General features: G+C 39.8%; 1 protein-coding gene across 2 annotated transcripts in view; it reads left to right on the top strand.

Moving 5' to 3' along the window:
- Positions 1–11,751, top strand: part of ULK2 (unc-51 like autophagy activating kinase 2) — a 41,295-nt gene extending 29,544 nt beyond the window's left edge. For both annotated transcript variants that reach the window (XM_075771906.1, XM_075771907.1), the window contains 10 exons: positions 2,572–2,858; positions 2,975–3,168; positions 3,676–3,785; positions 4,631–4,780; positions 5,519–5,727; positions 7,043–7,221; positions 8,161–8,279; positions 8,669–8,826; positions 9,671–9,806; positions 9,910–11,751. In XM_075771906.1, the coding sequence (XP_075628021.1) occupies positions 2,572–2,858; positions 2,975–3,168; positions 3,676–3,785; positions 4,631–4,780; positions 5,519–5,727; positions 7,043–7,221; positions 8,161–8,279; positions 8,669–8,826; positions 9,671–9,806; positions 9,910–9,977 (1,610 nt within the window). In that variant the 3' untranslated portion in view covers positions 9,978–11,751. The remainder of the gene's footprint in view (positions 1–2,571; positions 2,859–2,974; positions 3,169–3,675; positions 3,786–4,630; positions 4,781–5,518; positions 5,728–7,042; positions 7,222–8,160; positions 8,280–8,668; positions 8,827–9,670; positions 9,807–9,909) is intronic.
- The last annotated feature ends 1,247 nt before the right edge of the window (positions 11,752–12,998 follow it).

Below are 12,998 nucleotides of genomic sequence, written 5' to 3'. Positions count from 1 at the left end.
TCAAGATGAAAAAGCAATCGTGATAATGCCTGTCTTTAAGCAGGGGTGGAGGTGAATGGATTATAATGAATGGTAGTAACGTGCTTCTCGGAATCTGGTTTTGCTAGACCAGCTCTGTCATGCCAGTCCTCAGAAAAGGGAGGAAGAACTGCCAGTGTGCAGCACGTTTTTGTCATTCCCTTAGGAAATTGACTGGGATCTGATTTTAGTGTTGCTAAGCATTCAGTAAGCTTTGCAAGTCATAAATTATTATGGCATGCCAGCAGGAAAAAAAAAAATCAGGGAGAAATAGAACTTGAAGGTGTTCTGAGGCTGTTAAAGATGGAATTGCACTGTAATGTCAGAAGGATTGAGCATAAGAGTATACAATTCTGCAATGCGTTCTTTTGGTCAATACACATTTTGGGTGCAATTTCTTCTTTATCTAAAATACGAGTTACATGCTTTATCTCAACTTTGAGAGGTAGTGTTGAAACTGCATTATGGGGGGTTTCCCCCTATTTAAACACTTTCTAAAATCGCCTGGAGATGATAGAGCATTTCTTGGAGTAGCCATATTTCAGATATCTGGGAATGGTTTCATCTGTGTGAAATAAGTTCTATGATGTGTCTCAAAAATTGCCTTCATAATTGCTATGCCATTGGCGGTCTCAGCAAAAGACAAGGAATGAGTGAATCCTCAGATTCGAAATGATCTCTTCTCTTAAAAAAAAAAAAAAAAAAGGTTTGTGTGAAGAGAATACAAAGCAGTATGTATGCTTTTCTTGTTGTATCTTTTCTTTGGATAGAACTTCATAGGGCTGTTGGTTTAGTGCCTTTTGCCAGTGTCAAACTGACTTGTAACATACCACAGCACTGTTTTTATGGCTGTAAGGGGTTTTTTTCTAATGTTTCATTTCTTTATGTGTCTTCTGCATTCTTTTCCTACTTGACTTTATTTCATAATTTCAAATGAATGCAGTGGTATTTCTATTTGTAAAATACCACAAATTGCAGCAAGTCTGTTTCTCAGCGTTTAAATGGGTATGGGAAGCTGTCTTTTGCTTCTGGGTGAAGTGAGGTCATCTGTACTGAGATTTTCCTAAGGACTGAAGATGCCTGTCGTAATGTAGCTTCTGAACTAATTGAGCTGCTCTTGCTGCCAGTGGCAGCAGAGCACAAACTTCTAATTCAGAAGCCTTCCCTGTGGTGGCAATGACACTATATCAGTAACCAGTGAGATTTAAGACTCGTTTCTGAAGTGACAGGTGAGGACTTTCAATGCTGTGAGACAGACAAGCAGAGGGATTTCAAACAAGCAAATTCTTGGTTGGGAAGTTGATGAGAAATAGACTTGATCTCTTGGCTGGAGCTGCAGGCAGAAGGGCTATTCTAAAACATTAATGGAGTGGAATGAAATCAAAATGAAGTAGCTCATATTCAAAATCTAACTAGCAAGAGCATAGGCTTAAGAAGGTTGAAAGATGTGTCTTAACAGCTACGCACTTTATTGAGCAAACTGCAAGAAGTTTGTGATTTTTTTGAGCGTACATTTATGAAACAGAGCCAATCAGAAGATTGTCTTGGCCAGCTCTTAAAAATCTTATCTAGTTAGTATGGTTCATTTTCAGGTTTGCCTTTTTTTTCTTTTTTTTTAAATGTGAGTGAAATTGTCACTTCAGTGTCAGTTCTTTGAGTTTACAAAGATACACATTTTATCTGGGAAGCTGTGGCCATAAAGCTGAAGTCTTATGTACTATTTGTAACCTTGCCCAGTTCCTCATCATGAGACATAAAAACATCACAAGGAAGAGACCATTTCATCAAATCTCAGGTTCCTTATTTTGAAAGAGGAAGGGCACCTTTCAGTAGGTGAGATGTTCATAACAGATATTTCCCCAAAACACTCTGTTTAAATGGCTGCTTATAGCTCTTCCATATCTGTTTGCATTAGGAGAAACTGCACTCACATTTCCTTTGTACACAGTAAGCTTTTGAAAAGGATTCAGTCTGACAGACTACAAAGCAAATTACTGCCCAAAGTAATGATCCCAAACTGTTTCATGAGAATAATTTGGTTCTTTTTAGTACCTAGTTTTCTTGCTGGAACCATGAGATGAGCTGCCTTTTGTGTCTGCAAATGAAGTCATTACGTACAAAACAAGTCATTAACATGCAATGTTGTATTCACGCGCTTGTTTGCAAGAATATAATTCCAGTACTTGAGAACCTCTATTCAACCTAGAGTCTTGGCGGCTGCACTTGAAATTTCAGTATTGGTTATGCCATTCCTGCTGAATCCAACCACTTTATTTGTCTTGATGCAGGTTGCCAGAGGTACTGCAGCTGCCAGTACAGCTGTCACCCTGAAATCTTGCCTATTTGGCAGCTTGAACGTCTCATCAGTGTAATGTAGCCTTAGTCCAAATAGCCAACAGGCTAAATCCACTCTCCTTGCCATCTAGTGAGTTGATGATCAGAGATATCTCATGATATTTTCACTCCCATCTTCTTTCAGTTTAATGTTGATTTCTGGCATTTTGGGCTTCATTGATACGTAGAATTTTACTTCATTGTTTTTCATCCCTGCAGGTTCTCTGATACCACCATCTCAGTCTCCACAGTCACTTTTGATGGGAGCGAGGTTGCAGAGCGCTCCTACTCTCACAGATATTTACCAAAACAAGCAGAAGCTCAGAAAACAGCATTCAGACCCCGTATGCCCATCCTATGCTGGGTATGGATACAGCCATTCTCCACAGCCAAGCAGGCCAGGTAGCCTGGGAACATCACCTACCAAACATATGGGATCGTCACCTAGGAGTTCAGACTGGCTCTTCAAAACTCCATTACCAACGATCATTGGCTCTCCTACTAAGGTTTGTTGAGTTTGTCACTGTCAGTAAAATGTGAAGTGGTAATGCACAGTCTGAAACCATTCCCAAGAATATTTTGGGGTTCTAACTTTGTGTGTTCTTGGTCTTGATTCTTAAAGGCAACAGCTCCTTTCAAAATACCTAAAACTCAAGCATCCTCAAACTTGCTGGCCCTGGCAAATCGTCAGGGCTCAGTAGATACCCAGTTGCAGCCTAAAGACATCGCTGACCCAAGGGATTTCGCGCACTTTCACTCGACCCAAGGAGGTGAAAAGCAGGCAGGAGAACAGCACAGTAAAACTGTATTCGGCAGGTAGGCATTGTAGTATTTACAGCCTCTGAAGTTGGGAAGGTAACTTGGCAGGAGAATGTATGTTGCACAAGTGACTTGGAGGGGAAGAGCATGCAAGAGAGCTGTGGAGATGCTGAGGTTTGGTGTATACAACAGAAACATTTTGTACTGTGTATAAATATAGCATGGACTTCCTGGAGCACTTTGTGTTGCTGTCTAGTTCCTCTTTGTCTTGATTATCTGAACATGGAATTTCATTGCCTCTGTGAAGCCTGTTCAGTTTTTGCTTGAAAATCTATATGGCAGAATTTTGCAATATAAATTTTTAAGAGAAGGAGGTCTCTATTTTTATGGTTAGCTCTATTTCAGTAGGTCCATGATGAACAGTGAGATTTCAAGACTTTCTGTACTTTTGTTGAAGAATTCTCTATAATAAATACCAAGAATCTGAAAGTCATCCTTAGTTGCAAGTTAGATATGAAGATCTTAGTGAAGAACTTTGTTGTGAATTTATGTTTTTCTGTTTAGGTCTGTTAGTACTGGGAAGCTATCGGATCAACAGGTAAAGACTACCCTTGGTGGCCAGTTATATCAAGGCAGTACAGACAGCCTCAATACAGAGCGACCGATGGATACAGGTAAGGAACAGATTGATGCATCCAAGCAGTCTTTATGTTCTAGGGTTTTTATGGAGTGCCAACTAGATACAGTTCTGCTGCCAACTTTGATAATTGGCTCTGACAATTTATAGCCTCAGCACAGAAGGCTTTTTTTAATCTTTATGGGGATATGTTTCATTTCTTTAGCATAGCTTTAAAAATAACTGAGACAGGAAAATAGCTATTTCTGTACTAAACACAGAAATATCTCAACTGCCTATACTGGCTAGAGAGGTTTGGGGTTTTTTTTGTTTGGTTTTATTTTTAATGCCACATTTGTGGCTGTTTCATTCCTAATTCCATCTTGGTTTCATATGAAAGCCAGTTTATGTAATTCTGGGTCATTGGGGTTTTTTTTGTTTTTTCTCCTCCCTCCCCCAGCTTGTCCCTTGCCACAAGTGGCCACCTAAAGTTCTCACCTCATTTTTGAGCAGATGGAAGGAGTTCTGCAGACACGGCTTGTTTTTAGCCTCCAGACCTGTCATGGTCTGCCTTTAGAATTTTTTTGTTGTGTCTTTTGCTGCAGGACTGGTGGCGTCCTCAGGCTCTCAGAGAGAGCCTCTGTTGCTCTTTTCTAGGCAAGAATAGAGCGGAGAGAGATCAAAAGTAAAAAGATCTGTGTAGGCCGCATCCTGACTCTTTTTGTGTATTGCCAAGGCTGTCCACTGACAGCAAATAAAACAAGCTGAGAACTTCTAGCTAGTCCAAGTTTTGGATGTACATCAAAGCATGTTGTGTTGCAGTGCTCCAGTTGGCTGCATATAATTACTTATTGGTATGATTATATGTAATAAGGACTAACTTGCTGAAACTTTCTCTTCCAGCTCCAGCAGGAGCCTATGGAATTGCCATGGCACCTCCTATGGGAAGTGGGGCGAGTTCTCGGGCTGTCATGTTTACTGTTGGGTCCCCTCCAAGCAGCGCCACCCCTCCTACCTGCACCCATATGGTCCTCAGAACAAGAACCACCTCAGGTAAGACTTTCCTGACAACCATGGACTGTTCTCAAATGCAGTATTTAGCCTTGCCTACTTCTTGGGCCAGTAAGCTGCTTACTGCCTTGCGCAGTAGATCCTCTAGGCCATACAGTAAAAGTGCTCTCTAAAGTAGAGATTAGTATCAGATGACTTCTGCCTTCTCTGCCCTACAGGGAGGGCCAAAGGCATGGATTTACAGTACAGCAGTGTGTAACCTCCTGTGTACACAGCTTTACTTCACCACAGGGAGTATAATAGATCTCTGTGACAAAGGTGGAGAGAGAAGGTTAGATTTCTGATTCCATGTTTTTGCCTGCTGCTGTGCATGGTACCAGAAACAACACACAAGGAGTGTGAGCTGGCTGCATTTCAATGTCAGCTATGTTGCCAAATATCAAAGATCTCAAGGTAAAGGCCTTCATCTGTTCAGGACAAGGAGGAGTCTGCAGCAGTGTGCTTTTGGGAACTATAGCACAACCTTTGGTCTGTACTGTTGGACTCTCTGCCTTGGAATCCTTGTCAGCCATTTTCCAGAATCTGTAGTATAAATCGTCACTGTTCATTTAAGGTGTAGCCTTCGCATTCTCTACAGAGCGATGCAAGGAACAATGAGGAGAGCCTCCCAAGAGTGAATCTGTGATGACTACTGATTTGTCATTTGCTATCATCTGCAGCCCCAGCGCTGCGAGATGGAACAACCTATTAGACTGAATGTGTCTGTTATTTTTCTTGTAGTTGGATCAAACAGTTCTGGAGGGTCTCTCTGCTCTACTAGTGGCCGTGTATATATGGGCTCTCCTCCTGGTATTTATATGGGTTCTTCTCCTCCGGGAGCCGAGGCAGCTCCGAGTCTGAAGTACATGCCTTATGGTACTTCGCCTCCCAGCTTAGAGGGCTTTATCACTTTTGAAGCTCCCGAATTGCCTGAGGAAACTTTAATGGAGGTATAGAAAAAATAATTTAATGTTTTATAATGTATAATGCTGCTAAAACAGAGACATGGTAAAAACAGGACTGCTCAGTGCACTTAGTAGTTTCCTCCTCACTATCTCACATGTTCCTTTTTAAGATCTTGAAAATATTCCTGTATCAATTGTGGCCAGTTTCTCTTTGGTAATTATTCCTGGCATTTCACGCATTTGAATAGGTAACCAAAGGAACACGACTGCTTTTGTTCACCAGAGCCTTCCAGAGAGGCCTCTGTTTGAACGCCAAGTCTCTGGACATGGGTGCTGACAGTCGCAATATTCCTCTGGGCATTGTTTTTAACTGCTTCTTTGCAGTCAGTGGATGACGTTAAATCCTACTTGTGGGAAGAGTGTCATTTTTTTTTTTTTTTTTAGATGTGTGGAGGAGTGACACTTTAAAATGCAAATTGGGATGGTCTTTCACCAGACTGCTATCCTTGGACTGTAAATCTCTCAAGACAGATTGCTGTTCTGTTTTCTCATTCACATCTTGCTGGAAGGTGTTTGGATTTCTATTGAAGCTATATGTTGTAACATGAATGTTTGACAGTACACTGTATTCTTCCCACAGATAGAGTTTAAAATGTACTTAGACCTGCATTACTAATGAAAAGATTATAAATATTGCTAACATATGTTTGATTAGTTTTGAAGGCTAACTCTTTTTTTTTCTGAGCGGAGACTATGCATGTAGTATCTGTTTTAGTCACCAAGAAACAGTGATTTGTTAGCTCAGATTGAAGTTGTTTAGTTTAAATTGTAAACTTTGGCAACAGCTACCTTTTAACACAATATAATTCTAGATCTAAGTGTAAATTAGAGTGAAGCAGATAAGTATGAAGCTTTTGATCGGTTCTTTTGTAGGTGTCAAGTCTGTTTATATAATAAAAGCCAAATGTTCCTCCTGGCTTCTCATACAAGTGCCGAGCATACTTTTGGGTTGCTGATAATATAATAACAAGTAATATGTCCCACTTGTCATTCCTTTAGTTGCTCAGGTTTCAACAAACACAGAATTCTGTGTCCCAATTCCTTTTGGCTTTGTTGAAAGACTCTTAAGTATAAGCTACAGTATCTTGAAGTCATTAACAAAGAGAAAACAAGTTAATACCTGTTGATCTGTTTGGACCCATTTGGTTCTGTAGTCCCTAGTGCTGGATTTACTACAGTGTGATTTCTGCATAGAATTGACATACCAAGAAATTCTCAAATGATTAGCAAGAGTTTTAAGTGTACTTGTTTGCTTTATGGCTTATAATGGTTAAATTGTTGTCGTCTTTCCCTCTGACAGAGAGAACATACAGATACACTGCGTCATCTAAACATGATGCTGACATTTACAGAATGTGTTCTGGATCTGACTGCAGTCAGAGGAGGAAACCCAGACCTGTGTACTTCTGCAGTATCGCTGTACCAAATCCAAGAGAGCATAGTTGTTGATCAGATCAGCCAGCTAAGCAAGGAATGGGGGTAAGTAGGTGGTCAAATAGTATCAAGGGAATTAGTGAATATTAAATACCTATAAAATGTATTCAAACTGTGCCTTTTTTGTTGGGAGTGATTGTTTTACCATATAGAATATTTTATAGGAATAAGTTTTTAACAACGGAAGACAGATCAGAAACAGCAAAGTATAGGGACATATTTGCCAGCAGACAAATAAAAGGACAGTGTTTTCTGGCCTGCCACATAAGTTGGGGAAAGTGGTGAGGAGTTGCAGCTTGAGGTGCAGCACTGTATTTCTAGACTTGGGAAATTTGTGTATGAGCTTCTGGCAGACCTGAGCCCTCATCTGTTCCTGTTGACCAGGCTGAAGCAGTAGCACTGAGGGGGAGGCTGGGAAAGAGAAAGGAGTGTCCAAATTGACCTTTTTCCAGTGGAACCAATCAGCCCTAATATAAAACCAAAAGCAAGGAGAAATATGAGAAACTTGGAGTGGTGGGAAAGGGCAGTTCCACTTCCTGCCTTCTTCCTGAAAAAAACCAACCAAAAACCCAAACAAAACCCCCCAACAACAACAAAAAAAAAAACCCTGCAAAGTGTTTTCACAACTGAGAATTCCAGGGGCACAGGAAATGATGCTGCAAGAAAAGTACACTCAGTCGCTTGTGGTAAGACGTTGACCTCGGGCAGTTAGTCCCCACAAATAAGTGTTCCTTTTTAAAATGTCTGCATTAAAGCAGTTTTTATTTGCTGCTGCAGCTACTAGATCAGCAGATGTACTCTCAACCCATGACAGAGTGTTTGTGAAGGGAAGGGAGGGGTGGAGTTGCATTTTAAACATCTGTCTTCCTTTTCAGCTGCTGCTGGGCCCTATGTAGGGTTGTGATTAAAAAGTGGTATGTGCCCATGGCTTGAGGTGTGTTCAAGAAAGGTGGTTTGATACTTTTTTCTCCCTCCCCTTCTTAGACAAGTAGAGCAGCTGGTGTTGTATATGAAAGCCGCCCAGTTACTTGCATCTTCTCTGCATCTTGCCAAAGCACAGGTCAAATCGGGGAAACTGAACCCATCCACTGCTGTTAAGCAAGGTAGATGCAATATAATTTAATTTGCTTTGCTTGTGAATTTTCTTCGCTGATACATCACTCAAGAACCTTAAGTTGCAACATTTGTTTGTTTTCCTCTGTACAAGAGAATTGTAGATATGTACAATTCCACAATTCTGATAGTAAACAAAGATACAGCTAGAAACTGTTAAGAAATGGGCAGTTATTAACTTGAAATGGATGTTACTTGATATATACTTTATTCGTAGAAGTGGCAGAGTAAATAAACATTAAAAGCACAAGTTTAAACAGATTGACTTTGCTAGTGCTGGGAAAAGCTGAACTTAGGTTATGTTGTTGTTTGGTTGTGTGGGGTTTATTGATTGATTGTGTTTGGGGTTTTTTTTAATTTCTTCTTACCTTGCTTCCAGTTGTGAAAAGCCTCAATGAGAGATACAAATTCTGTATCGGCATGTGCAAGAAATTGACGGAAAAGTTGAATCGTTTCTTTTCAGACAAGCAAAGATTCATTGATGAAATCAACAGTGTAACTGCAGAGAAACTCATCTACAGCTGTGCTGTAGAAATGGTAAGCCACTCCTTTTACCTAAACGATAGGACATTGAGATGAATTGCTTCCTTTTCTTGCGTACCTCTTCTGCATAACCAGAAAATAGAATATATGTTTCCAGAATTCTGTTTGTGGTAATTTTTGTTAGTCTTTCACTCCTGCCCTGCTTTAACTGTGGCTAAAGTTCCTGGCAGATACTGTTCCTCAGGGACGTTTCCCCTCCATCAGCACATTCGGTACATAAACACTAGGAAGTGAACTCCTCAGCCACACAGCAGCCCTGCGTGCTGAAGCCTCAGCCAGAGTAAGGCTTACAGAAGCAGCTTCAGCAATCTGCTGGGTCAATTTGAGGAACATCAGCCTGTCCATACAAAGCAAGCGTGGGGAAGCTTTTCATGTAATTGATAAACACTGTATCTGCCATGGAGCAGATGCAGTAACCATACAGGAAACTGAACTGCTTTTTTAGTGAGAGGGAAGTCTTTTTTTTAACATAGATGTCACACAAAAGATACTGGTGAATGTTGTGCTTAACCCTGATAATGGTGTAGTTGTGCACAATTAATTTGTCGTCTTTACAAGGGATGTAGGTATAAGAACAAGCATATTTATTCATACGTTGTTGTAACACGTGCAAACACAAAAGATCAAAAAGTGCTTTTATAGCTTGTATGTGCAGATTATCCTTGGCTAATACAGTACAGGCGCTATATTCTGTCAGACTTCATTATAAAAACAAATCAGCTAAATTAAGGCTCAAACATAATTTCTTAATGACACTTTTATATCCTTCGTTTTGAATCTTTCAATTAATTACTTGCCTAATGCAGTTTATGTAACTGCATCTCCTGAATGATTCCAGGTTCAGTCAGCAGCTCTGGATGAGATGTTTCAGCAAACTGAAGATATCACATATCGATATCACAAAGCAGCCTTGCTGCTGGAAGGACTGACTAAAATACTGCAAGATCCTGCAGATATAGAAAATGTACACAAGTGTAAGTTCATGTTGAGTAAGGAAAATACTGAAAATTACATGGAGTTAATGCATTATAAAATAATACTGAAGTCATCGCCTATTTTACCTCTCTCTGTTTGCAGATAAATCTAGCATTGAGCGAAGGCTTTCTGCACTTTGCTACAGCACAGTGGCTGTATATGAGCAGTAGGAATATCCCGAGGACCAGATGGTGTGAACATAAGGGACCACATCAGTGATACTGCACTTTTCACTACAGCTTAATTGTTGTCCTTGTTCTGCCCCACGTGGAAGATGATTCTTACATTTCTGTGGTGACTACCAAAGAAACAGCAGCATATTCAAAGAGGAAAAATTCCAAAAGTACACTTGCCTTACCAATCCAGCAGCTCCTTTTTCTTCCTAGAAACAGAATTTTAAAAGAATCTGTCTTCACATTTCAAACTGATCCTTGTACGTGTGCTTTGACTTGAATGATCAGGGTTGTTTTTATCCTCGTGAGGTTTATAGAGAGAGTGGATCCTTCTGCATCAGGTACAAAAAGACATTTCCGTCAGAAGATTCCCTCAAAAGTTTGTGACAGATATTTTTAAGTTGTCAGTAAAATGTGGCGGAGTGAATTTGGGAAACCCTAACCATGTACAAGTGCTGTTCGAAGCTTTTGGGGCTAAGCTGGCTTGTATCGGAGCTCACATGTTGTAAACATGGCTCAGCTTGTCATATGAAGGGATGGCGAGAAAGTGCTCTTTCACATGGGGGAAAGATGGTAATGGAAGAAATTGTGCTCCATCTGTGCAAAATCCCAGTGGGTTTTCAGCTGATGTGGATACAATTTGATGATCTTCTTCCAAAATATTTTGTTTTGCACTAATTTACTAAAGCAACTGTATATTCATTTTTGAAGAACTGTATAAAAAAAAATTTAAGAGAAAGAAGGCACAATGGACTTGGCTGAATTTCATTTCAGTGTACATAAAATACTTTTCAAAATTTCAAATGTAGCTTCTAGAAGACTTTCAAACAAACTGTACAAACTTGTATTCATGTGAACCTTTCCATTTTATACCTATTTGTCTAATACTTGAGTAACTACTGCTCTGGACTTTCTCAGTAATAGCAATGTTGAGTTGCTGGTTGGTTGCTTTTTATATAGATTTGGTTGCATCTTTTGTTGTGCATGTGATATGTGCATTAATGCCTGCAGTCTCTAGGGGTGTAATGACAGTTCTCTGTAGTTTGTTTCTTGGGCAGTATTACAATAAATACTGTAAACTGAAAGGTTCTGCAAGGAACCATGCAAAACCAGAAAATAATGTTGGGGTTTGAGATGCTGATAAGTTGATGTAGAATATCTACATATTGTGTGTGAAAAATCAGGATTATTTTGTGTGCATTTTGGGGGAGAGGTGGGAAGCTTCATTTAGCCTTATAGGCATCATCATTTCAAGCATCCCATGAGATCATCAGGACAGTGATTTGCAAAGTATATAGGCAGATCAGCTTCTCTGGAAATGGTTCCTATACTTTATTTTTGGGACTTTTTTTGTTACTCAACTGCTTGGATACTTGAATAAACCATTCTCCAGGACAAAATCATTTTAATCCTCTTTAAACACAGTGGTTTGAACTATTTGACAAAGTTGTACAGGGCTTACACATCAAAATATTGTTTCAGTGTTCAGATAACCATGTGTTTCCTTTACTTTGACAGAGTAATGTACTTTTTACCTTATTTATCTGTATGAAATTCCAACAGTTAATTTGAAAGTGTTTGTTTATATAATGTTTGTATTTTTAGGTCTTTAATACGGTGTTTCTACCTCTCCTTTGTAATTGCATGCATTATTCTTGAAACTAGGTAATAACTCACTGAACTGTTGCGTAATAGCCTTTTTATTATGGCCTGTATAAATGTATATTAAGGTAAAATAAATACTGACACTAGAAGTGTTTCTATGGTAAAACCGAGTTTCTGCGTCTCTGTAACCGAAGGCCAATGGTATTAACTTCAAAAAAAAAAAAACCAAACCAACCAACCCAAAACCCAAAAAAACCCAAAAAACCCAGTTTGTACTTGGCTGGCTAAACCAAGTTGCTGAATGTTCCCTTCTTGGATGAAGAGATGCTCACCTCTGCAGTTGGACATGTCACCAGGGCAGGATGGGATGACATGCTTGAGTTCGTTATCTCTGGATAGCTCTGGCACAAAGTGTCTCCACGTTTGTTTTCCCTTGCTTTAGGAAAACAATTTACCCTGCCTTTTTAAAAAAAAACTTGGATTTGAAAACAAATATGGTAAATAGGTTCCTGGGTAACAGCTGTATGTTCTTTCAACAAGGTGCCTCTAGCAAAGAGGAGCTGTCTGGGCTGCCAAAACAGCATGTACAGAGCCAATTGACAAAAACTGGCAGTAAATTACAATTTCAATCCAGGCCTTACAAAAAACAGGCTTTGTCCACCTTGTAGCTACTATCCTGTCCTTGGCTGAGGTGTGCTGTGGTAGCTGGTGTGTGGCTGTTGTATTTCTTAGTTGTACTATCAATTTTTTCCTGTTTTATTATTTAAAAAAAACCCAAACCCTACGCTTGTAACTGGCACATAACAATAAAAGAGGATGAGGAAGGAGTGAACAGGGAATGCTAATGATATGCCTGAACATGAATCTAGGAACAAAGCAAAAGCTTTAGTGCACAAGTCTAGGAGATAGGCTGCTTTTCCCAGGAACTCACTATTTTTTGTTGGTTTGTTTTTTTTTTTTTCCTCAGGATTCAAGCTCATTCTCCTTCCACTCTTGCCAGCAAGACTACAGCTGCACAAACAGGAGGAGAAGAAAAGGGCTATTCTTGTTTGCTGCTCTCGGGAGGAGGAGACCAATGTTCATGGCCTGTCTTTCTGCATAAACTTACTCCACAAAGATCCTGAAGCTGTCCTCTGTCTGGCTCTCTGCACTGAACAGCAGGTGCTTGTTTCTACCAAATACTTTTTTTCAGCCTTTTGAATGATAGAACTTGAAAGGAGATATTTGGTGTGCTGCTTTTCTAGTTCAGCCCTCTAGCATCTACTCAAGAGAACCATGTTCTGTACTTGTTCTACTCTTCATAATGTATAACGTCGACAGAGGAATCTAAAACGGATTTTGATTCTGACATTTCTTGCTTTTTATAATCCAGAAGTTGAACTCTCAGCCCTTCTGCTGATAGAGAATGAAATC

Source organism: Balearica regulorum, chromosome 19 (assembly GCF_011004875.1).
Source record: "Balearica regulorum gibbericeps isolate bBalReg1 chromosome 19, bBalReg1.pri, whole genome shotgun sequence".
Taxonomy (NCBI): Eukaryota; Metazoa; Chordata; class Aves; order Gruiformes; family Gruidae; genus Balearica; species Balearica regulorum.
The sequence above is the reverse complement of the archived record's forward strand: the minus strand, read 5'-3'. Positions and strand labels throughout refer to the sequence as shown.